The sequence below is a fragment of the Megalobrama amblycephala genome, linkage group LG4, assembly GCF_018812025.1.
Source record: "Megalobrama amblycephala isolate DHTTF-2021 linkage group LG4, ASM1881202v1, whole genome shotgun sequence".
In the NCBI taxonomy this organism is placed as follows: domain Eukaryota; kingdom Metazoa; phylum Chordata; class Actinopteri; order Cypriniformes; family Xenocyprididae; genus Megalobrama; species Megalobrama amblycephala.
This window is the reverse complement of record NC_063047.1, coordinates 15,848,089-15,872,843: the sequence shown is the minus strand read 5'-3', so window position 1 is coordinate 15,872,843 and position 24,755 is coordinate 15,848,089. Positions and strand designations below refer to the sequence as shown.

General features: G+C 38.1%; 3 protein-coding genes across 10 annotated transcripts in view; all 3 read left to right on the top strand.

The window, feature by feature from the left end:
* The first annotated feature begins 223 nt into the window (after positions 1–223).
* Positions 224–4,261, top strand: LOC125266833. The gene is made up of 11 exons (XM_048187907.1): positions 224–1,059; positions 1,237–1,380; positions 1,472–1,597; positions 1,685–1,723; positions 1,817–2,742; positions 2,829–2,968; positions 3,045–3,246; positions 3,333–3,449; positions 3,541–3,743; positions 3,825–3,972; positions 4,088–4,261. The coding sequence occupies exons 1-5, from the start codon at positions 1,053–1,055 to the stop codon at positions 2,695–2,697; spliced, it is 1,197 nt and encodes a 398-aa protein (XP_048043864.1). The 5' UTR covers positions 224–1,052; the 3' UTR covers positions 2,698–2,742; positions 2,829–2,968; positions 3,045–3,246; positions 3,333–3,449; positions 3,541–3,743; positions 3,825–3,972; positions 4,088–4,261.
* Positions 4,262–4,278: 17 nt separating this feature from the next.
* On the top strand, positions 4,279–9,850 carry LOC125266832. The gene is made up of 14 exons (XM_048187905.1): positions 4,279–4,803; positions 4,930–4,953; positions 5,148–5,254; positions 5,422–5,541; positions 5,670–5,717; positions 5,831–5,914; positions 6,138–6,203; positions 7,251–7,301; positions 7,509–7,553; positions 7,648–7,712; positions 7,784–7,871; positions 8,073–8,226; positions 8,356–8,463; positions 8,592–9,850. The coding sequence occupies exons 1-14, from the start codon at positions 4,653–4,655 to the stop codon at positions 8,693–8,695; spliced, it is 1,215 nt and encodes a 404-aa protein (XP_048043862.1). The 5' UTR covers positions 4,279–4,652; the 3' UTR covers positions 8,696–9,850.
* Positions 9,851–12,455: 2,605 nt separating this feature from the next.
* LOC125266831 (zinc finger BED domain-containing protein 4-like) overlaps positions 12,456–24,755 on the top strand; it is a 75,237-nt gene continuing 62,937 nt past the window's right edge. The window contains exons 1-7 of one of the 8 annotated variants that reach the window (XM_048187900.1): positions 12,456–14,092; positions 14,199–14,371; positions 14,770–14,828; positions 14,965–15,050; positions 15,138–15,185; positions 19,915–19,989; positions 20,073–20,232. The gene's annotated coding sequence lies outside the window, so the exon portion shown is untranslated. The other 7 variants (XM_048187902.1, XM_048187898.1, XM_048187899.1 and 4 more) reach the window with 7 other exon arrangements.

The following is a 24,755-nucleotide window of genomic DNA, read 5'->3' as shown; positions in this document are numbered from 1 at the left end:
GTGCAAAAAAAGGGGTCAAATCACATTAGGCCTAGGCTACATTGTAAAATTGTACCTTTACAATCTAAAAACAAAATGTTTTTTTGAAGCAGAAATTAAATACAATAAACTAAAAATGAAAATAAATAAAAACAAAAGAACAGACTAATAATGTTAATTATTATTATTTTGATTACCCTAACAGACACTTTACACAGTTACTGCTATCGTACAAATACACTTAGTTGTAGGTTCGAAATTCTACATATGACATAATTATGTTCGCCAACAAAAACAAATTTTCAACAAATATTTTGAGGAAAATGTATTTTACTCAGATTGAACTCCGTCTGTTCGGCGCCAGCAGGGGTTTAAATAAAAAATCGGCAGCTGGCAGCAGGAAGTTGCTGCCATTGACAGCCGGAAGGCAGTTACTGGCAGTCGGAGGGTAGGAGGGGCCTGCCACTCGGTAGCAGCCAATCCATATCGACCAACGTGGACGCAACCAATCACATATAACTACGACAGCAGCCAAATGCCTCAGTAGTGGCGTCGATTGATAGAGCGGTAAGTTCGGAAATTAGTGATCGGAGTAATGAATAATTCTTGCGTTGTAAGTTTGATTTTAATTGTTATCTTCGTGAACTACAATGTGACTTTGCCTATTTTAGTTTAACTATTCAATTTAATCTAATTAATGGTAGAAACGTAGTTTGTATACCATGTTACATCATGTATTGTTGCTCTTAGTATGTTAGGGGGCTACCTTTAACTTCAAATATTACGTTTACCATTAAATATTAACGTTTGTTAACGTATTAACAAGAGTCTATTGAATAATATAAAACGAATGCTGTTTGACTGGAATTATAGAAGATCCACGTGCAACACTATCCATATTTTTTGTGTGTTTAATTTTTCAGGTGATTGTAATATATCCATCAACTTATTGATTCTTTTTTCGTTTTACTATAACGATTGACCAAACAGTTCTTTTAAGAACTACTCTCCTATCGCTGCCTTCTCCTTTCTTTCTCTTATGTCTTCACCTTTTGTGTACCTGACTATCAGTTATGACAGGTAAGAAGCCATTACATTTCCAAAATCTTACTAACTTGAGTGAATTTGAACAGAACATGCAAAAACTTATCCATGGGAAAATGTTATTCAACTTCTGAACTGTTCTACCTTTTTATATGTGAGTTTGTTTTGCTGATTTTGAAGTATGTTATTTTCTCTTATACAATGCATGTGCAGGTGTACCACTTTCTTTTGGAATGGATGAGGTCTATTCTGGGACAGGCAGTTGTCCCTACTGTACATCTGGGGTGTTGTCAAATCCTGAACACTTTCAGGCAAAACATTTAAAGTATGCCATATATTTTGAGGATAATGGCATCCGTAAGCATTGTACAAACCACACATGCATTTTACACGTGTGTTCATGTTGACTGTAAATTTAAAATGTATTAACTTTCTCTTTTCTTTCTAGAAAAATATTGCATTCCTTGCTTTTGTTTGAGTTCCCGACAAAGTAAGAGGTGCCATTGGCATTGCCCTAAGTGTCAGCACATCTTGTGTCGTGCCCCTGACTTTAAAAAGCACCTTCATAATCATGGTATGTGTAATGCAATTAGTTAAATTGTATTTATTTTGATTATCCATGTTAAGATTAACTCCCCTCATCATTTTGTATCGTTTACAGATTTTGCAGTTACAGACAAAGTTACCAACAGGTCAGATAGTATGTACTTTTGATACTGGTATTTATCAATGTTTAATATTTATTGGTCTTGGTCTACATATTTTCTTTACATATTTAAATATTTTCCCTCAGAAGGGCCATCTGAAAACCCTAAGGCAAGGCAGCATGTCAGGCAGGAGCAACCACCAGTCATTTGTATTGATGAGAGAAATGGGATTTTTGTCACCCCAAAAGATGCCCATGGACCTAGAGTCCCTATTCACGTAAAAAAGCAAATGGTCTCAGGGTCTATTGCCTGTGAATCTCCTCTGTGTCGTGATTTTATGAGGATTGGAGTAGAAAGTGGCAATCCAGGCATGGAGTGTGAACACCTTCAGAGGACAAATAGAGCTGTGTGCTATTCTGCACCACCAGCACTTAGGGAGGACTCTTTGCAGTCAATGGTAGACAGTGGCCTGATGTCCAGAACCCGTCAAGATGAATGTTTGCAGCTCAGAATCAAAAGTATTACTAGTGGTGTTGATTGTGTGTTTCCTATTTTTTGGCATGAGCAAACCTCTGTCAGGTTTATTTATTTTTCTGTCTTTACTGGGGTAAGAGACAACTGGTGTCAGTTTGAAAGGACAAGGGTTTCTTTTGATAGCCATGTGGGCCAGTGGCACTGCCAGTGCCGCAATAAAATGAGAAGCTGTGTGCACAGGTACTTGAGCATGTGGTGGCTGTTTCAAGAGAAACCCCACCTCCTTTCTTGTCAGACTGACCCAAATGCTGGAGACAATGATGTGGATGAAAGGGTCAGAGATGTTGCAGAGACAGAAGTGGCAGCACTGGCTTCTGCTGAAATACAGGATTGGACAGATTATTTGTGGAGGAAAAAGAGGGTGCCAGAAGACCTTCCAGAGGATTTGTCAACAAAAGAGCGCCAAATCCCAGACTTGTTTGAACCCCTGGAGTCCAACTGTCCTTATTGCCCTGGCCCAACTCCACCAGCTCTGAGAGAGAGAGTGTGCTAATTACACGGCATGGGACGGTGTATGGCGTATCCTCAGTGACTCGAGGTTAATTTCAGAAATGTGTTTATATCTTTATGAATTTTCACATTGTGTTTTTAACATGACTTTTATTCAATTTCCGTGTTCTCCAGGTGTGCCAGTGTATGTGAAGAACTGCCTTGTTTGTAGACGTCCAGTGAGGTTTCAGGAGTATCAGTCTGGATTTCACAATTATGAAAACAGGACTTTTTTGACCATTCCTCTCAGTTCTCTTCTGACATCTGGACTCGCAGTGAGTGACAGGAAAACATGACTTGCATTTCACATGCTTCTTCATGTTTATGAATGTGAGTTTTTGTTTTTTATAGAATCATATTGCCCTTGGACGTTTTTTGAAAACAATGGAAGATCATGCCAACATCACTGTTCCACACAATCTGATTCGAAAGGCGTTTTATCATTTCTCTGCTCTGAGGGAGTACTCTTATAGCTATTCATGTGTCCGATGTGGTCACAGCCCTCCCATTTTGATTGCAGATGGAAACTGGAAAATTGCTTTCGATTTACCAGGTAAAACAGAGTGAGGGTGTATTGTGTGAATTTTGTGTTGTGAATGCAGATAATGACTAGTCTTTATTTGCTTGGTTGTATATTAGCACATCTGTTTAGGCGGCCCAACTTGGACAATATCAGCCAAGAAGACACTGAAGTTAATGTGAGGACAAGATGGGAGACAATTGAGCAGAAAATGATTGCTTCTGGGTTCTGTGATGGTAAGAGCTGTTTTGGGGGTGAAGTGGGGTTACCCATAGCTAAAATCTTAAATCCATAAATGGACGTTTATTTTCCTTTTTTGCATTTTAGGAAACTCACTTGCCAATCCTTATGCATGTCCCTTGACATACACTGCCTTTACTCCATGGCTGGGTAATTGCTCTAGGATAAGTGATATTGTTCCAAAGACTGAAGTGTTCAAGGGTCTGTCTCAGAAAGATCGTGCATTCACCTCAAGCTGTGGCTTGGAGATGGATGAAGATACAATTTTACAAGTGCTGGAGTCCAAAACCGTATGTACATTACATTATTCTGCTAATGTTTTCTTTCACCATTTTTGTTTCTTTATTGACCGTGGCTTTTTAAATATTTAGCCAAAGAGAGAAGATTTGGTGAAAGCCTGCAATGCCCTTGGAGTATCACATGTAGGTAGTACCACTGACTTAATAAACAGACTTGAGGAGCTACTGCTTTACAAGGATTTGTACCCCAAGATGTTCATCAAGCTTCAGAAAGCTGGTGGTAAGACATTGTGGTTATTTGTTTAATAGTAATTTTTTTTTTATTTATTTTTTTATTTTGTCATGCATAAATATGTTCTGATGTTTTTAACCATTTCTTGTTTTGTCAAATGTAGGTGGTGTTTTGCACATGACTTGCACACACTCTGTTGTGTACTACCAATCAGCACTGTGGTGGCAAGAGTCAGCCCGTGACCATGGAGATGCTCTGTTGAGCTTTAAACACCCTCCCACAGTGTTTGTGTCAGATATTGCTGGACGTGTTGCAAGACACGTTAATAATCGCACCAAGCAGCGATTGTTTGGTTTTTTTTTTTTTTTTTTTTTTTCCAGCCATATGATGGCCGGCTTTGTGCAAACACTCCTGAGCACATCCAGGCTGCAGCAGAAAAACGACTTGAAGTCCGGTTCCCATGGGTGACAAGTGTTGGCTTCTCATCAAGAACAGTCTCTGGAAATGAGACCGCCAATTCTTCTGACCGATTCTCCTTACTGCATCCTGTGACAGGAACCAATGCAAGATTCTCCTTGTATGATCGCTTCCATCAGAAAAATCAAAGGAGACAAGAGGAGATTTTGAGGAGTTTGAAATTGGCCCCACATTTGGCTGCTCTTGTCAATTCCTCCGTAGCAGAACAGCTAAACCGGGAGTTGTCTTCTAGCAAGTACTCGTTGTGTCAAATGAAAGATGAACATTATATGTTCTCTCTTCGACTGTACTTTCATCTTCACAACAAAAGGATTAATGACAAATACACCCAAACTTTGAAGATGCGAGCAAAGCAATCCGTCCACATTGGCCTACATGGTAAACTGACATTCAGGAGTGAAGGTAGTTGTTTTAGTGTTTAGTGCCTTTCATAAAGTCATCCTAATGCCTTTTAAATTGTCTATAATGACTAGCCATAGACAACTGTTGTCATATACTAATTACTTGTCCTTTTTTTGCTCTCTGCAGGCAGTACCACAGCAGTTCCAGAAGGTAAAGCTGACTTGAATTGCTTTGTAATTGTAAATCTTCAGCTTTAGTCTTAAGCTTTTTACACATTATTTGGTAGCCAGTAAGAATAGTGCAATGTTTTAATACAAACCACCTGATGAAATGAAAGCATTAATTATTTTTATTTTCCTTCTAATCAACATTACTTCATTATTCCAAACACCTGTATTCTGTAGTTTCAACAAGTTCACGAGAGCCTGACACTGACTGCTGGGGACGGACAGATATACGTGCCAGGATGGAGATCCCAGATTTCCAGTTGCAAAACCAGCCAAACCCACTGGTATGTTTTCACAAGGAAAATAATCAACTATCATGTCTTGAACAAAGCTGAAAAAAGAATACTGGATTAGTTATAAATATGAATCTTAATATTAAAGCCTTTATTGACCTTCTAATTCTTGATGTTTGTAATTTTATTATTAGTTTTTTTTTTTTTTTTTTTTTTAGTTGGATCATGTTTTGGATGAGACCCAATCACCGGAAGAGATCATAGGTGCAGTGGGCACCACAGTGTTGAAAAGATTGGATTTGATGTCTTTAGGATTGAACCAGGAAGTGGAGGCAACAGTTAGTGGATATTTTTGTTACACAACTTTTATTTTAATATATTTTTAGTAGCTTATGATCAATTTCTTTTTCTTTTTTTTCTTTTTTATTTTTTTTAAACCTAAAACATTGTGATCCTTATGCAATAGGTGGTGAATTGTTGCCTTTCTCAGTTAACCATAATTTCTGCACAAAAGGTAATACAGGTATCATTAACAAACCTTTTTAGCAGTAACTAATATTACATAATATTTGTGCTTTTGTGATAAGTTGTAAAATGTGTTTTTTTTTTTATTTTTTTTTTTACCAGGGCAAGGATGTTCATGCTGTCAATTCATATGTAGTGGCCACTTGGCAACCACCTTTAAATTGTGACCCGTTTCTGTCCCTGCCTATAAGTGATTTTAGAAACTTAACTAAACATAGTTTCATTTTAATGCACTGCTTTAATGTTATCATCACTTAAATGTGACATAGGTGATTCTCTACAGAAACATTTTGTTATGCTGGTTGAAAGTCTCCTTGTATCCTGATAGCATTCACTAAGTGGTCTAAATGTAATTTTATAAATGTATTTAGTCTGTGGGAAACTTATGTTTATGTTGTGTCTCCAACAGGTTGATGCTTCCTCAAAAGACTGCATCATTTTTCCTCTGTGCAAGTCAAGTCACTGGACCCTGTGTGTAAGTTGTGGTTTGGTTGTTCTTCAAATAATGTGTTTTATTTTATTTTTATTTTTTTATTTTGGAAATGTCTTTTGAGAAAATCTATCGTTTTCATCCAAGGGTTTGTCTGACTTTTGGTAATCATAATATGGCTTATTTCCCCCCTCTTTATCTAGATAAAGGTTGTATACTTAACTAAACCAAGAAATAACAACTTTTATTGTAGAAACTTTGTGTATTTTACAGGTTTTGCTACCGAAACTTAAAAGGATACACATCCTTGACTCCACTGACCCTAGTGGTTATGGAGATACTGACTGTGTATCCATGTTCAGGTTTACATACTGTATAATTCTGTTCCATGAAGTTTCATGAGGGAAAAAAAAAAAAACTGTTCTGTGTTCCAGTTGAAGTTCTAAGCATGTGAATGCAAAATACTTACAAAATTTAATGGAACTGTTCATCGCTCCATAACTTTTAGGCCTGGTTTCACAGACAGGGCTTGGATTAAGCCAGGATTAGGCTGTGGTTAAATTAGAACATTAAGTATCTTTTACAAACGTGTCTTAGAAAAAACATTACTGGTGTGCATCTTGAGACAAAAGCATGGCACTGACATATTTTAAGATATGCTTTGTTAAAACGGCTCAAACATGCATTTTAGTCTGGAACTGGCTTAAGCCTTGACTGTGAACCCATGAGTTGAAGTTGTAAATATTAGTCCAGTGGTTCAGTTCAACATTTTGTTCTCTGGCTTTAGGCATGGGCAGTAGCTTTAAAAAATAACTTGCTACTGTCTATACCTACAAGGTTAAGTGGTTCAACACTGAATTTCTCTCTTGCTCTCGTATATGTATATATTTATGTGTGTGTGTGTGTGTGTGTATGCATGCATGTAAAAAATAATAATATTATATTATATATATAATTTTTTTTTAAGCTCAATCGCAATAAAGATGATTCCAGGATCTTGGAAGCTTGTTAAAAATAAGGTATTTATTCATGTCACATACACACTTATAATATATGGAAAATGTTAATTTTCTATTTTGATTTATTTTCCAGGATGTTCCAACACAGTCAGCATCTGTGGATTGCGGTGTATTCATGCTAATGGTAACAAGTGGTTTTATTTCCCCTTTCACATTCATCTTGGGCATAACCCCACATCCATAACAGTTGTCATCAAAAGACATCAGGCTGATCCCAGTGAAAAAATATTTTATATGTATATATTTATTTATTTATTTATTTTATTTTTTTTTTGTCTAATGAACTGTTTGATTTATATTCAAAATTGTTAATGTGTTTTCTGTTTGGCAGTATGCATTGTATATGGCACTTAACTGGAAGTTTGACTTCACTCAGGTAAGCACTATCCTTTTCTTTTCTATATTGATGAAATGTATTACTTTTTGACATCTTAAACATCAATTTTCCAAATTTGTCTTTCGTTTTTTAGCATGATATGTCCCATATCAGGAGGTGGTGGGTGAATCTGATCTTATCTAAAATGACACATGGAAGGTATATGTGAATAAAATGTTTTACTACATAAGTAATGTTTGGTAATAAATTACGTTTGTTTTTCTTTTTAGAAAGAAGCGGTGCACATCAGCCATGTTGGAAGCATTTAAGGAGGAGAAACGGCAGGAGAAAGAAGTGCAGAACATCGTAATCTTGATGGTAGTAGCACATTCAATATGACATGACTTAAAAGTCTTTATCCTCACTAACTATTATAGGCTAGTAGCTTTATGGCAAATGCCTTATAAATGTTTTAAGTATTACCTGCTCCCATAGGATGCACATTCTGTTTTTAGGGAGGTTAGGCTGTGATGTTTGGAAATTGCAGTAATTGTTTGCTTTGTTTATAATACCCAATAGTTGCCAGATGCTGTCCTGTTGGATATTCTTCTTCACGTGGTCCTGGAGGAGGGCGATGTTGCGTTACTGAATCCGTCTTTGGTTTGTTCCAAATTCAGAAGTCTGGTGGATACGGACTCCTTTCGAAAGAGGGCACACTTCTGCTGGCTTGACAGTATGTATTTTCTTTTACATATTTGATTAAAGACATTTAAAATGGTGCCATACCATTCAATTTCTCTGTTAGCATGTCTGAATGTTTATCGTAATGTTATTTTATTATGCTCCTCATTTCAATATACAGGTGTAACTAAATGGAGAACAAAGTCTGAGCCATTCCCGGAATTTTACAAAATGTACACACTGCAGCCCTGTAGACACTGCAATGAGGTTTACAAGAACTGCTTACCAGGTGTGCACATTATGCATGAAATTGTGATGGCAAAATGCAGTAGGAATAATCATTCATATGGGTGTGCATGCTTGTTTACTGCTAAGGTAATTTATGTATTAATGTCTCAATTTTCTTGAATCCTCTAGGCTATGTTGGAAGAGGAAAACGAGGAGAGATGCAAGGCTTTTACTCGGAAAACACCCATCCAGGGTTTTGCAGTGATTGGTGCATGATGCTGGAGGAGGAATAACTCTGTATAACTCATCAGTTCTGTTCTGAAAGTCTTGTAAATACCTCAGGATAGGTGTTTGTGATTTCTGATTAACCTTTTTTTTTTTTTTTTTTTTTTTGTCTACTTGCTTACTGGATGTATTTTATACTGTTTACAAGGTATGTTGTCATAGTCAGTGCTATACAAAGTCTGTTACAAATGTAATGGATACTTTATTTTTATATATGTGTCACGATCACCGTCTGTTCCTGTCACATCCCGGACTACATTTCCCATGATCCTCCATTGCTTATCACCTGCACTCACTTCACAATCACTCCACACTAATCACCACACCCAGCTGCCACACATTACCTGGACTATAAAGGACTCATACACACACCACCTCACCGCGAAGTCTTGATTACCCTGTGTGTCAATTCTAAGCGTTTCCCTGTGTTTATCCTGTTTCCCTGTCTGTTCCTGTTCCTGCCTTTGACCCTTGCCTTGCCATCCTGTTCTGTGAATGTTATCTGCCTGCCTCGATCTACTGCCTGTACCCTGACTACGATTCTGCCTAGCCCTTGCTGTTCCTGTTGCCCCTGCTTAGACCCTGCCTGTACGACCACGCTTACCACTGTAAATAAAAGCTTGCATATGGATCTTACCATGAGTCCCGCTTCGTAACAGAAGACTTCGCCCACTACGATCCAGCAGCTTCTACAAGCGTTTCCAGCCTCAGAATGGACCCAGCTATATGTCTCATCCACCTTCGTCAAGGTAATAGTTCCCTGGAGGACCACATTCAGAAGTTTCTGGATATTGCCCATTATGCAGACTGGCCTGACTGTGCTCTTATAGACTTTTTTTGCGATGGCATAAACCAACCCCTTCAGAATAAACTGAGACAAGAGGGACCACGTTCCTCACTTACTTGTTTTATGGACTATGCATTGTTGACTGTTGGTTCTCTGTTTACTGTGGGTGTCGCGGAGGAACGCGATTCCTCGTCTGGTTGTGTAATGGCCGCCGCGCCAGTTGACACTCACAAAATGGCGGTTACCACAATAACAGAGCCAAGTCACGCCTTCGCTGATCGCCCAGAGCAACGTCACGTCTCCGCTGATCGCCCAGAGCAACGTCACGTCTCCGCTGATCGCCCAGAGCAACGTCACGTCTCCGCTGATCGCCCAGAGCAACGTCACGTCTCCGCTGATCGCCCAGAGCAACGTCACGTCTCCGCTGATCGCCCAGAGAAACGTCACGTCTCCGCTGATCGCCCAGAGCAACGTCACGTCTCCACTGATCGCCCAGAGCAACGCCACTTCTCCGCTGATCGCCCAGAGTCACGTCACGTCTCTAGATCAGTCAGGGAGCGGAGAGGGTTGCGTTCCAGCATGAATGATCCTCCAATGACTACAGCACGAGCGGCTGGCATTCCGAAACCCACGCCGGCCGCTTCGCTCTCAAGCCTGCCGGCCGCTTCGCTCTCAAGCCTGCCGGCCGCTTCGCTCTCAAGCCAGCCGGACGCTTCGCTCTCAAGCCAGCCGGACGCTTCGCTCTCAAGCCAGCCGTCCGCTTCGCTCTCAAGCCAGCCGTCCGCTTCGCTCTCAAGCCAGCCGTCCGCTTCGCTCTCAAGCCAGCCGGCCGCTTCGCTCTCAAGCCCGGCGGCCGCTTCGCACTCAAGCCCGTCTGTTTCAACGCTCTCAAATTCGTCTGTTTCAACGCTCTCAAATTCGTCTGTTTCAACGCTCTCAAGTTCGTCTGTTGCAACACTCTCAAGTTCGCCGGTTGCTATGGACTCATGTTCGCCGGGTGCAACGCAGTCAAGTTCACCGGTTGCGACGCACTCAAACGCCCTGGACGCGATGAACAAGATGGCTGCTTTGCCAGTGCCTACGGGCAAGATGGCCGCCCCTTCAGTGCTCGCGGAGGTAGGGGGTGTTCCAGCCATTGAGTCCGCTCCAGGACCCGCTTCAGTCAGTAAGTCCGCTCCAGAATCCGCTCCAGCCAGTGAGTCTGCTCCAGTCCCGCATGCGCTTCCTGTCAGTCCCGTCATGGCCAGAAGGACTGTGTTCGCGTTCTATGTTCTGGCTGTTTTGCGGGCCTGGAGAATGCACTCAGGCTCCTTTGACCATGGACCAGTCTGTCAGTCCGAGCCCGTTTCAAAATTGTTAATGTGTTTTCTGTTTGGCAGTATGCATTGTATATGGCACTTAACTGGAAGTTTGACTTCACTCAGGTAAGCACTATCCTTTTCTTTTCTATATTGATGAAATGTATTACTTTTTGACATCTTAAACATCAATTTTCCAAATTTGTCTTTTGCTTTTCAGCATGATATGTCCCATATCAGGAGGTGGTGGGTGAATCTGATCTTATCTAAAATGACACATGGAAGGTATATGTGAATAAAATGTTTTACTACATAAGTAATGTTTGGTAATAAATTACGTTTGTTTTTCTTTTTAGAAAGAAGCGGTGCACATCAGCCATGTTGGAAGCATTTAAGGAGGAGAAACGGCAGGAGAAAGAAGTGCAGAACATCGGAATCTTGATGGTAGTAGCACATTCAATATGACATGACTTAAAAGTCTTTATCCTCACTAACTATTATAGGCTAGTAGCTTTATGGCAAATGCCTTATAAATGTTTTAAGTATTACCTGCTCCCATAGGATGCACATTCTGTTTTTAGGGAGGTTAGGCTGTGATGTTTGGAAATTGCAGTAATTGTTTGCTTTGTTTATAATACCCAATAGTTGCCAGATGCTGTCCTGTTGGATATTCTTCTTCACGTGGTCCTGGAGGAGGGTGATGTTGCGTTACTGAATCTGTCTTTGGTTTGTTCCAAATTCAGAAGTCTGGTGGATACGGACTCCTTTCGAAAGAGGGCACACTTCTGCTGGCTTGACAGTATGTATTTTCTTTTACATATTTGATTAAAGACATTTAAAATGGTGCCATACCATTCAATTTCTCTGTTAGCATGTCTGAATGTTTATCTTTTGTAATGTTATTTTATTATGCTCCTCATTTCAATATACAGGTGTAACTAAATGGAGAACAAAGTCTGAGCCATTCCCGGAATTTTACAAAATGTACACACTGCAGCCCTGTAGACACTGCAATGAGGTTTACAAGAACTGCTTACCAGGTGTGCACATTATGCATGAAATTGTGATGGCAAAATGCAGTAGGAATAATCATTCATATGGGTGTGCATGCTTGTTTACTGCTAAGGTAATTTATGTATTAATGTCTCAATTTTCTTGAATCCTCTAGGCTATGTTGGAAGAGGAAAACGAGGAGAGATGCAAGGCTTTTACTCGGAAAACACCCATCCAGGGTTTTGCAGTGATTGGTGCATGATGCTGGAGGAGGAATAACTCTGTATAACTCATCAGTTCTGTTCTGAAAGTCTTGTAAATACCTCAGGATAGGTGTTTGTGATTTCTGATTAACCTTTTTTTTTTTTTTTTTTTTTTTTGTCTACTTGCTTACTGGATGTATTTTATACTGTTTACAAGGTATGTTGTCATAGTCAGTGCTATACAAAGTCTGTTACAAATGTAATGGATACTTTATTTTTATATATGTTTGTGTGTGTGTGTCTGTTTCTTGAATTACTACAAATGTTAAAATAACAGCAAAAAAAAAGAGCTTTTAAATAAAGGTCATTGCTGAGACGTATCTTTTTGTCATTTAGTCAGGTCTTTGTGTGTGTGTGTGTGTGTGTGTGTGTGTGTGTGTTGCCTGTATAATAAATATACAACATACACCTAGTAGAAAGTGCCTCTCATATAAATACAAACTTATCTAGGTGTTTGTATGCATATCTTTCATTATTTCACACAAACATTGATGTACACGCATATGCATTCATAAATATTCGGCTGGAATTTAACGTTTAGCCAAATCATATTTTTCTGTTTATATTTGATAAACCTTTTTAATCACATAATATTGACATTTATACTTATTTAAATGAGTATTAGAAATTATAATAATTATTAATTTGTCTTGCTGCCGCTGTCAGCCGCCTCCGGTTTTTAGCGACAGCTGACGTCCGGCCAGTGGCGGCTACTTCCTGCTGACAGCTGCCGATTTTTCGCCGAACCCCCTCTCTTCGGCGCTCGTTCACGGAAGTTTGTGCTTGCTGAAGGCTCGTCCACGCCTGAATGCAAAATGGAAATATTTTCTCGACTTTCTAACTTTTACAGATGGAGAATATGTCTGTGAAATGTAAATTATGCACTGAGGAAATTATTAAATGTCACTTCAGCTTAAAAAAAAAATTAATAGAGGTATGTTTGTTTCCACCAATCGCTGCACAAGTTAAGGTTACGTATGATGACGAAAGCACGTTAGTGCGAGCCCTCCCGGAACCCATAGAGATAGACCTTTTTCACACTTCCGGGTTTTTGGCTTCCGGAATGAGCCACGCAGTGTAAAAGTTTTTCCGGTTACAGTGATAGATAGCCTCGATCAGAACCAGTTCGGGAATCAAAGTCGTTTTACGAATTAAATGTCATGAAAATGTTTGAACGGTCTTGGTGAATTATTGGTGAGACTACAGCGCTCTCATTAAGAGCTACATTTAATAAATAATTCGAAGTGATGGCGGTTAAACTGGTTATATTCTTTGTGTCTGTTTGGCGCGGCTGTGCATTATCGCGCTCCATGTGCTGTAAAGACAGTGTCTGTGTCTCAACGTGCATACTATGTGACATTAGTAATATTCAGTACTATTTAGGGTGGATAGTATGCACATATTGGGATGTATAGAGTGTTTTTAGCGACGTGCTGGGGAAATGGTCGACTGGCAGATCCTTATCACACAAGCCTGATCCTCTGATTCATGAAGCAGGACCGCTCGCACCCTGGATATTTCTGGATATAAACACTTAAGTCATCTCTCACTCATTTTCCTGTCGTCATCATCTTAAAGTGTGTATTATGCACAGTATTGTTGTGCTGTTGCAACATGCAAAGACTGATAGTTGTGTACAGTGTGGTGTTGTAAATTGTCTTAGTTTAATCATTTTAATCGATCAGGATTAATTATAACATATGCTTGAATGTGGGATGTGATGCCATATGAGATTAACATGCTATATATATTTTTAAAACGTATTACTCACGACAATATATGTATCTCACGACTTTATATCCCACATTAAAGTATATATTGGGAGTTAATTTTTTTTTTTAATTAATAAATTATATAAATAATGTTCGTCGTACGTAATACGATCTGGGAAATTGCTGAATGAGTAGCTGCGTAGCCTTTACTGTAGCTTACGGCTCGTAATAAATCCACCTGCCGGTAAATTCGATCAACGGTCTGAGTGGCTGTATAAGCTACAAACAAGTAGAAAATAATTTCTTTGTAGATTATAGAAAAGCTATTTGGAAAACAGACAAAAAAGAAAAGGTAAGAAGCGATATTTGAGAAAAGAGCATATCAATCTAATAGCCGTAGACGCATAGCGGAACTAACTTTACCCTGCGTCACGTGATTTCCGATTCTTGTGAAAAAGGTCTATTGCATTGCAGTCAGATTGCAGTGCCTGCAGTTCGGAAAAAAAAAAGTTCTTTGAATGGAAGTCTATGGGAGCAGTCGGGGCAAATCTCCGCCAGACTGAAATGCCCAAAAAGAGGCGGTACTCCACAGAGCGTGACTCGATGCTGGATCGACGTGAGGCGGTCTGAGGTAGCGTTAAAATGATCTGAGACGCAGTTTTATATTTTTATTTTAAGTGTAACGTTCACTGTTTAATGCTATAAACGGCAGAATAATCACTTATATTTGTTAAACGGCAACTGTAGTAAAGTGTTTTTTTAATTTTAGACCCTGCCTGGCCTCCCTGAAGCTCATATGAACCATATTGAAAATTCAATAAAAATCTGTACGGTTAATCAGACACGGTTAATTACTTCACGATTTGTTTACTTAAATTCTTTGTAATGACAGCCAGTGAAGCAGCCAAATCAATGATTTAGAGTTGTTTATAACAAAATATTCTCGTTTGCCTCCACTTACTGGTTTAACGTGAACGTTATGTGTGAGTCTATTCATTCCTATAAAGCTAACATACTTTTTATTTTCAGCAGCTGGAGGAGAGACAGCCTGTGCAGCAGCAATAAGACAACAATGATTATAAGCAGGGGTGGGTATTAAATTAGTTTCTGACTTGTTCAGTACCAGTGGATATTTATAAGGTCCTGGACTAATGGTGCTGCTATCGGTATGTATGTAACGTTCAGTCATTAATTGCCCTTTATATACAACCACATATCATTCAGATAATCTCCAGGTGGACTGCACGGGTCCAGGATCAAGAGATCATTCATCATGCAGACCATATTCCAGGAGAAGCAGCGTATACTGGGTGAACAACTATGCCTTATTTTTCCAATATCACTTAGGTAAGACTAAATTGATTTAAAGTGATTTCAATCATGGTTATTTGTTTCAGGTCTGCTTGATCATTTTGTTGTCCTGGATGTGAGAACATGATCAAAAGGTGTGTCAATCAGCATCCAGCCATAAAAGCAGCCTTCTCGTTAAAGGGTTAGTTCACCCAAAAATGAAAATTCTGTCATTTATTACTTACCCTCATGTCGTTCCACACCCGTAAGACCTTTGTTAATCTTCAGAACACAAATTAAGATATTTTAGTTGAAACCCGATGGCTCAGTGAGGCCTCCATAGGGAGCAATGGACATTTCCTCTCTCAAGATCCATTAATGTACTAAAAACATATTTAAATCGGTTCATGTGAGTACAGTGGTTCAATATTAATATTATAAAGCGACAAGAATATTTTTGGAGCGCCAAAAAACAAAAAACAAAATAACGACTTATTTAGTGATGGCCAATTTCAAAACACTGCTTCATGAAGCATCGGAGCATAAATGAATCAGTGTGTCGAATCATGATTCAGATCGCGTGTCAAACTGCCAACGGCTGACATCACGTGACTTTGGCGCTCCAAAAATATTCTTGTCGCTTTATAATATTAATATTGAACCACTGTACTCCCATGAACTGATTTAAATATGTTTTTAGTAGTTTTATGGATCTTTAGAGAGGAAGTGTCCATTGCTCCCTATGGAGGCCTCACTGAGCCATCGGATTTCAACTAAAATATCTTAATTTGTGTTCTGAAGATTAACTAAGGTCTTACGGGTGTGAAACTAAGGTCTTTTTGGGTGAACTAACCCTTTAAAAGGCTCAGGAGGACAAACAGGTAATTCACAGGGTTGCATTTCACAATTCAATTACTCACAGAGACAAGGAGATGTTAATAATTCTGAATTTGAGGGGTCAGCAATTTTACTATTTGATACATTTACACTTTTTATTTAATTCAGAATGAAATCATTGTGATTGATGAATCTGAATATAGGTGATGTGTACATTTATTTAGAAATCGGATTTGATATTTTAAAATGCACTGTCTGTCCAAAATTACAGACTTTCCCGCTGTTGGTGCATATTAACCATCATCCTGACATTGTTTCTTTTCTGTTTCAAAAAGCAGACTTTATATTTATTATTCCAGGTCCTGATTAGGAGACGCAGAGAACATGAAGCTATGTGCCGTGCTGCTTATATTTATCAAGCAGTAAAAATGCTCAAAACTAAACAGAAGCATTTGAAATTTTATGACAACCATCATGGTTACACATGCTTTACACTTTCAAATTGCAGTTTTTAATCTGATCAAGTGTTTACATGTCCTATCGAACAGATTAGAAAAGGTTTAAACCACCCCTTACAATCAGAATGAAATTTTAAAATCTGATTTGGCAAATTAATTCTGAATGACATGGTTGCATATGACTTAAAGGGATAGTTCACCCAAAAATGAAAATTTTTTCATCATTTACTCACCCTCAGCTTGTTCCAAAGCTATATACATTTCTTCTGTTAAAAACCACCATTGACTTCCATAGTTTTTTTTTTTTTTTTTTTCTACTATGGAAGTCAATGTTGGCCCAAAGCAGCCTGGTAACAAACTTTCTTTAAAATATTTTATATAGCTTTGGAACAAGCTGAGGGTGAGTAAATGATAATAGAATTTTAATTTTTTAATTTTTAAAGTTCAATGCCAAGCGAGATATTTTATTTAACAGAAGTTGCCTACATCGAACGGCCAGTTTGGACTACATCCCTCTACTTCCTTCTTTAATGACGTCACTAAAACAGTTTTTTGACTAACCTCCGCCCACAGGAATACACAAAAAAGGGGGCGTGGTCTTGTTGTGCTCCCACGGAGAAGAGCAAGAGTTGCGTTTGTAGAGTGTGTTTGTCGCCATGTCGTCGAAACGCTGTTATTTTCATCCCGCAGTCCAATCACCTTTGTTTGGCCTTCCCAGGGACACTGTACTTAGAGCTCAGTGGTTACAATTTATGTTTAACTCGGTTCCCGAAAATTATAATTGTGGTATCCTTACTGCAATAATTAATGTTGGACTGCAGTGCACATAATGGCCACAAGAGGGGACTATGCTTATGTATATGGCTGTTTTCCGTATGAGGTACTCTTCTGAGTGAGTGCTAACGTTGTACATTTTCTGTCGCTGCTTGTGGAGATTAAAGAGTTCAGTCTCTCGGGAATTATTGTCTTTTGTGTTCATTCGGCACGACACCACAATAATCCACATGTAAAACTATGTGCAGCACACGTTATGGTAAGAGGCGTGACCTTTCCGGGCAAGGTGCGCTCTCTCTTTGGCTCTGGGTACGCTAAGCTGCTGTCGAATCACAACACAGGAACCGCTGGCACAATCAGAACTCGTTACGTATTTCTGAAGGAGGGACTTCATAGAACAAGGAAGTCATCAGCCCGTTTTTATGACAGTGGAAACAGCGGTATACAGATAAGTAAATTGTGTTCATGTTTCGCGTGTAAAAAAAACAAAAAAAAAACAGTATTTTTCACATATGTTATATTGCACACTATAAACACAACCAAAGCTTCAAAAAACCACGAAAAACGGGACCTTTAATTCGACCGTGCAACTAGTCCGATTACAAATTAATTATTAGGGTCCATGTAAATGCAGCTATTGTATAGTCCCAAATGATACACAATCACATCACATAGGCTGCTTGGCAACCCTATAACTTTTTTAAATCTGAAGCTATAACAACAACATTAGCTGTGTTTACATGGGCTCTAATAATCAGATTTTAATCAGACTAGTAGCACAGATGGAATAAAAAGTCACATGTAACCACATTAGTTGAAATGAATTGGCTGGGTCCAATTGACCTTTAATTCGGATTGAAAGGGCATGATTAAAGCTTTTTTAAAATCTGTTCGATTAAAACTGTTCGAATCAATTCGACTATCAAATACAATCCAAAATCTCCTTCCTCTCATCATCTCATTCGCAAGCTTCTTGTTTTGGCCGTTGAAAGGGGCATTTTAACTGCTTGATAAATATAAACAGCATGGCACAAAGCTTAATGTGCTCATTGTCTCCTAATTAGGACCCATGTTAAGTCTGTTTTTAAAACAAAGAAAAGCTGTGTAGTGCAGTCGTGCAATGTACCAACTGCTTTGACATGATTATCGGGTTAACTAACTTGTATGCAAGGGCTCACAAACTACTGAGTGTTCGAACTTTCAAAGTGTACGCCTGCCTAAAGGATCAGTTCACACAAAAATGAAAAAAAAATGACTCACCTTTATGTCATTCCGAACATGCAAGAATGTTGTTCATCTTCGAAACATAAGTGAAGATATTTTAATGAAATCTGAGAGTTATCTGTCCCTCAATTTACAGACCATGCAACTAACACTTTGACACTTCAAAAAGTTCATAAAGAGATTGTAAAAGTGATCCATATGAATGGAGCAGTTTAGTCCAAATTTGAACATGAACTTCAAAGAGACTTGTTCGCTTAATGCAATATACAGTTTGAGTTTAGACTTTTATTCACATATAAACATTAATTAGCGAACATAAATGGAAGCTCAACTGTACTACAAATTTAATACACTACTAGTGTATTAAATTTGTTCATTATATAAAGTGATCGAGTTTATTCAGAAAATTTGGACTAAACCTCTCAATATTCATTAGATTAGATTTACGATCTGTATGAACTTTTGTTTTAAACATCAAAGTGGCAGTTGTGTAGACTGTCAATGGAGGGACAGAAAGCTCTCAGATTTCATTAAATTATCTTTATTTGTGTTTTGAAGATGAACGAAAGTCTTAACAGGTTTGGAACGATATGAATTCATGTCATGATAAAAACAAATAATCTTGTAAATTACAATATGTACATGATATTTTAATGATTTCAAAATACTATCAAAAATTAAAAAAAAAAAAAAAAAAAACTTTATAATCGCAATTCATTTAGGCTACATGAAATATGCCCTTACTGTATTTTTTCTTAAAATATTTTTTTCTTGCTTTCGTGTACAGAAAGATGTATTTTTGAGGAGGCTGCAACAACGACTAAAGCCAGGGACACACTTAACGACTGTAAGGCCGATTATAAATAAACTAATAAACTGATCTTGCCCAAACACATCGAGTCAGAGCCAGTTGCGTTCAGTCTGTTTATAATCTGTAAGTATTTAAATCCACTTCAGTCGAAGGAAACGGTTTTTAAGTGTGTTGATTTTAGTCTTAGAATGTTTTTTCTAGTCGTTCAGTGTGTCCCCAGCTTGAAGTAATCGTTAAAATGAAAGTTCTTGGAGAATTTGTGCACTGTTTATTATCTAAATGTAATAATGTACACTGCCAATCAAAGATATTGAGATTTGGAAGATGTTGCAAAATTTAATTTATTCCTTTGATGGAAAATTTTCGGCATCATTTTTCTAGTCTTCAGTGCCACTTGATCTTTGATCATTCTAATATGCTGAATTGATGCTTGGACATTTTGTTTGAAATGTGCTGCTTCATATTTTTGTGTTCTTGAGCATCAAATCATCATATTAGAATGATTTCTGAAGGATCATGTGATACTGAAGACTGGAGTAATGATGCTGAAAATTCAACTTTGATCACAGGAATAACTTACTTTTAAAAATAGATTAAAATAGAAAACAGTTAATAGTAAAACTATTTTAAAATATTAAAGTAAAACTACTTCACAATATTATTATTTTACTGTATTTTTTTCATCAAATGCAGCCTTGGTAAGTAGAAGAGACTGCTTTCAAAAGTAAAAATGCAACTTATGTACAACATAAAATGCAACAATGTAATTCAACCTTTCAGCTGCCAGAGGAGGATGATGATGGCAATGGTGACCGAGGTGACTGTGCAGCTCAGGATGAAGAAGAGGAGGAACATGTAAGTTAAACATGCTTTCCTCATACCTTTCTAACAAACAATAAACCTGACTACAATAACTACTATAATATATTTTTTTTTAGCTTCCAGTTTGCAAAAATCCAAAGTGAATATTTAGAGACCATCCTCCTATCCTTGCCTCAGAAGAACCTGAGAAAGACCCTCTTCCTCTTCTCTCACAGTTCTCCATCATCTACCTCTACAACACTGTTGGCAAGAGTGTTATACACAGCTGAGGACACGGTAATGAAAGATCTCAAATTCTTCCTGAGAAAGTCCGCATGTTCATTTTCTTGAACAAAAACTGTACATGTATTTTTGGGTGGGTCAAACTATTGTAGCGCCCCCTACCTGTCTTTAATTAAATAAGTAGGGTAGCGACCAGATTCATTTACTATATGCCTACCGATGTTGAAGTTAGGCCCCTCTGGTGTCACACATGAATGTCTTCTCCTTTAGAAAGATATATATAATGAAATCTATAGTAACTTATGAATAACTTGTATATGAATAAACGTTTTGAATGAATAAAACTCTGGTGGAAGTAACAAAATATAACAAATTTAATTAAACAATAAAAGGGGTTAAAACTATCTCAAAATGGCCAAATGCTCAGAATGTGAGCAATTCCCACAATCACATTTCTATTAACGTTACATCACCAATTAATCCAATATTACACCAATAATGCAATACTTCAGGTGATGAAATTAATGGATTTTTCTCTGTCACAAACACTTGAGACAAAAGTACAAAAATAAAACTCAGAGTATCAAAAAATTCTCTCTGAAAAAACATTACAATATTAAATTTACTGAATAACACCATATGAATTAATAGAAAACGTTGTGGGCCCACACACACACATGTCATTCACTACACACTCCGTTGCAGGCCTGAGACGTTGCTGGAGTACGTAGTGGCCTTAGAAACAGCAAACTGGCCTCTTCACTCTCCTGAGCGGGTAAAATCAAAACTCACCAAAGGTACCCGAATTCCGCTGTGGAATTACCAGTGATTCCGCGGCACTGCAGAAATCGCAATCTTCTTAATGTGCGCGGCTGAGCGCTCTCTGAAAGACCGGTCACCGACTCCTATGCGCGGTTGTATTCTCCGGGTAAATCTTCCTCCGGTGCGCAGCTGCGCACTTTCTGCAGACGGGCTACAGACTTCTCACTTGTAGTAACTTAGTCAAACTTGCGACTTTCTCGTTAACTGTACTCAGATCAGCAAACAGCAAATAATGAGTGTCTCTAGGTTGGAACAATAACTTGAAAACACCGTCTTTATCAACGATTCTTTCCTCTAAAGAATGACGAAAGTCCACAATGTCGAGCGAACATACACGGAGAATTCAGTTACAACACAATAACACAAACTGAAAACTCGTGTGACTTGAGTCAAGTAAATATGCACAATTTAAGATATAAATATGATTAATAATCCGTTAAAACGTCTAAAATCTTTATCATAAACGGATCGGCTGCATCTGTTAAACTCTCTCTCGTCTCCATGGAAACCCCAAACACTACCAAAACAGAACAAAACACGTAGGCGAGGGCGGGACTTAAAGTTCATAAACCAATAGACTAGAGAAAGACCTAACTTGTAGGTCTTTTCACATATGTATAAAAATCAAACTTGATATATGGTCGTGTTCTTAACAGCATACACACCCACATTTTATACAGCAATATATAGAGTGGTATATTCCATTCACATTTTAGCTCTGAGCAAGAACAAAATAAAATAAAATGAAATAAACTCAATACCTGTAGAATTTTATTCTACTGGGTTACACTATTATTTGAAGAAATGCTAAAAATCTCTATATTGTTCTTTATACATATCTTATTCTTTATGAATGTCATCTTCTGGATTTTGTTTTTTAGCTTTTGAGAAGCTCAAGGACTGTATATCTTTGGTAATTGTGATATTGTCTGGCAGTAAAGCAGTATTAAAGCACATTACCTCAGTATATTTGTAGCAGCTGCCTCATACAGGACACTTAGGAAATGGTTTAATATATATTTTTTGCAAATAAAGTAATAAAATATCTGCTGAATCTTTTTCATATCTTTGTCATTTTTGTGCCAAATTATGGATAGTAGTAATCATAAGAGTATCTATAAATATAATTGATAAAATCATTATTTAACTATACCCATCTAATGATAAAACACTTTGTCAATTAAAAGAATAAAACATATTAATCACTGGTTACATTTATTTACTGATTGTATTGTTTGATCTATGAATGTGTTCAATTTATGAATTCATGTGTTAACACTTTACATGGTTAAAACATGGTTACATGGTAATGTTCAAATGTATTGGCTTAGTAATTGTACAAAGTAACAATGCTGATGATTTCATGGATGCAGTGTGTTTCTAGCCATATTCTATCAGAATTTAATGAGGGTTTCTATTGGTTTCCACTACATATTTTGATCTGCAAATGTATTAACCAAAGCAATACAATTCCCTATAACAATTAGAATTTATAAGGTTTTATAGCAGAGAATGAAGTGTTTATCAGTTCTGCATTGATTTCAAGGTTATGGACGGTGCACATTTCCATTCCCCAAAGTAAAGGTGAGAAGCAGATTTTAAGATAAAGGTCGAGGTGGTATTTTGGTCTTTAGGACGTACCTGTCACGTTCCAGCAACGTACCACTAAAACGTCGCCACAACGAATATGGGAATCACAAAGTTACGTCGCTGGAACGTTATTCGGGACGTCGTTGCAATAAACATGAGCCGATCCAGTTACGTTTTCACAACGTGCCAGTTTGGTCGTTGAGACGTTACTGTCACGTTCCAGCGACGTACCGCTATAACGTCGCCACGACGAATATGGGAATCACAAAGTTACGTCGCTGGAACGTTATTCGGGACGTCGTTGCAATTAACATGAGCCGATCCAGTTACGTTTTCACAACGTGCCAGTTTGGTCGTTGAGACGTTACTGTCACGTTCCAGCGACGTACCGCTATAACGTCGCCGCGACGAATATGGGAATCACAAAGTTACGTCGCTGGAACGTTATTCGGGACGTCGTTGCAACTAATATGAGCCGATCCAGTTACGTTTTTACAACGTGCCAGTTTGGTCGTTGAGACGTACTCCTCAGGTTACAGAGACGTACCACTATAACGTCGCCACGACGAATATGGGAATCACAAAGTTACGTCCCTAGAACGTTATTTGGTATGTCGCTACAACGAATATGGTCCGGTCCAGCTACGTCGTCACAACGTAACTGTGTTAGCTGGGAGACCGCCCCTGGAATAAAGTATCTATGTTTAAAGTTTTTATTTCACACATTCTCCTGCACCAAACATTAACCAGCACGGTGTAGTTATGCACACATATTTCATCAAGTCTTCTTCAAATGGAATATATGTGCAAACTGGACACTGATACAGTGGTGTAGCCAAGTGGTGTAGTCTACGTAATACGCAGGTATACGCCGTATACCCACTAGGAAATGTCAAGGATTTCCGTATACCCACTTAAAAAAGCGCGAGGATACGTAACCATCCAATACCACAATAAGATTTGAAGTTTGTTGCTTCTGACATGAAACAATGTCTCATATTTCAAATTCTGCCCATTTTACTACGAAATAAAAAAAAAAAACATAAATACCGTTTTGGCGCTCTTTAATGTGTTGTGACCGCTGTATCGCCTCACCAGTTGAACTGATCCTGGCCTCTGCTTTAATACCAGTTACAGCGCGAAATAAACATGAATGAACTTCCGAAGGTATGTTAAAAGATACAGAACAACTTAATGAAATCCATATCATGTCTTGTGTTTTCGCGTAATCAGTGTTTCAACCACGGAAAGACGTTAATAAAACAGCTTTTAAACAATGTCACATAACGTCATGAAAGAAAAATGAACTCTTGAGAGCAGAATGTAGCTAAATAGGCTATATGCACCATATTAAATATTAATTATAATTTTTAATGTTCTTTAACAGCCTATATAATGCATGTTTGAATAAATCTGTCAAGTTGGCAGCCACCATTTAAATGTTTTATATTTCAAAAAACGAATTGGAGTAGAAATAATTTTAAAGGTCCCGTTTTTCGTGTTTTTTTTTTTAAGCTTTGATTGTGTTTATAGTGTGCAATATAACATGTGTTCATGTTTCGCATGTAAAAAAACACAGTATTTTTCACATAATTTACGTATCTGTATACCACTGTTTCCACTGTCATAAAAACGGGCTGATGACTTCCTTGTTCTATGAAGTCCCTCCTTCAGAAATACGTAACGAGTTCTGATTGTGCCAGCAGTTCCTGTGTTGTGATTCGACAGCTCTGAGCGCACTGTGCCCGGAAAAGTCACGCCTCTTACCATAACGTGGAGATGAACGAGCTCAGTGTTATTGTAAACATGTCTTTAATTTTACCCTATCAATTTGAGCCGGAATCAGACCCGGTGATTGGACTGCGGGATGAAAATAACAGCGTTTCGACAACATGGCGACAAACACACTCTACAAATGCAACTCTTGTGTATTCCTGTGGGCGGAGGTTAGTCAGAAAACTGTTTTAGTGACGTCATTAAAGAAGGAAGTAGAGGGAAGTAGTCCAAACTGGCCGTTCGATGTAGGCGACTTCTGTTAAATAAAATATCTCGCTTGGCATTGAACTTTGAGCTTTAACATTTTACAGATTTTATTTATACTCTAACAACAACATTTTACACTAACTAAAGTTTGAAACATGGGATCACGAAGAACGGGACCTTTA

Excerpts from the sequence above, each read along its gene's own strand:
- LOC125266832 (XM_048187905.1), top strand. The coding sequence starts at position 4,653 with ATGAAAGATGAACATTATATGTTCTCTCTTCGACTGTACTTTCATCTT. Across the intron at positions 4,954-5,147 it reads TACCACAGCAGTTCCAGAAG|TTTCAACAAGTTCACGAGAG; the intron begins GTAAAGCTGACT and ends TGTATTCTGTAG. Across the intron at positions 5,915-6,137 it reads ACCCGTTTCTGTCCCTGCCT|GTTGATGCTTCCTCAAAAGA; the intron begins ATAAGTGATTTT and ends TGTCTCCAACAG.
- LOC125266833 (XM_048187907.1), top strand. Across the intron at positions 1,381-1,471 it reads TTTTGAGGATAATGGCATCC|AAAAATATTGCATTCCTTGC; the intron begins GTAAGCATTGTA and ends TTTTCTTTCTAG. Across the intron at positions 1,724-1,816 it reads AGTTACCAACAGGTCAGATA|AAGGGCCATCTGAAAACCCT; the intron begins GTATGTACTTTT and ends ATTTTCCCTCAG.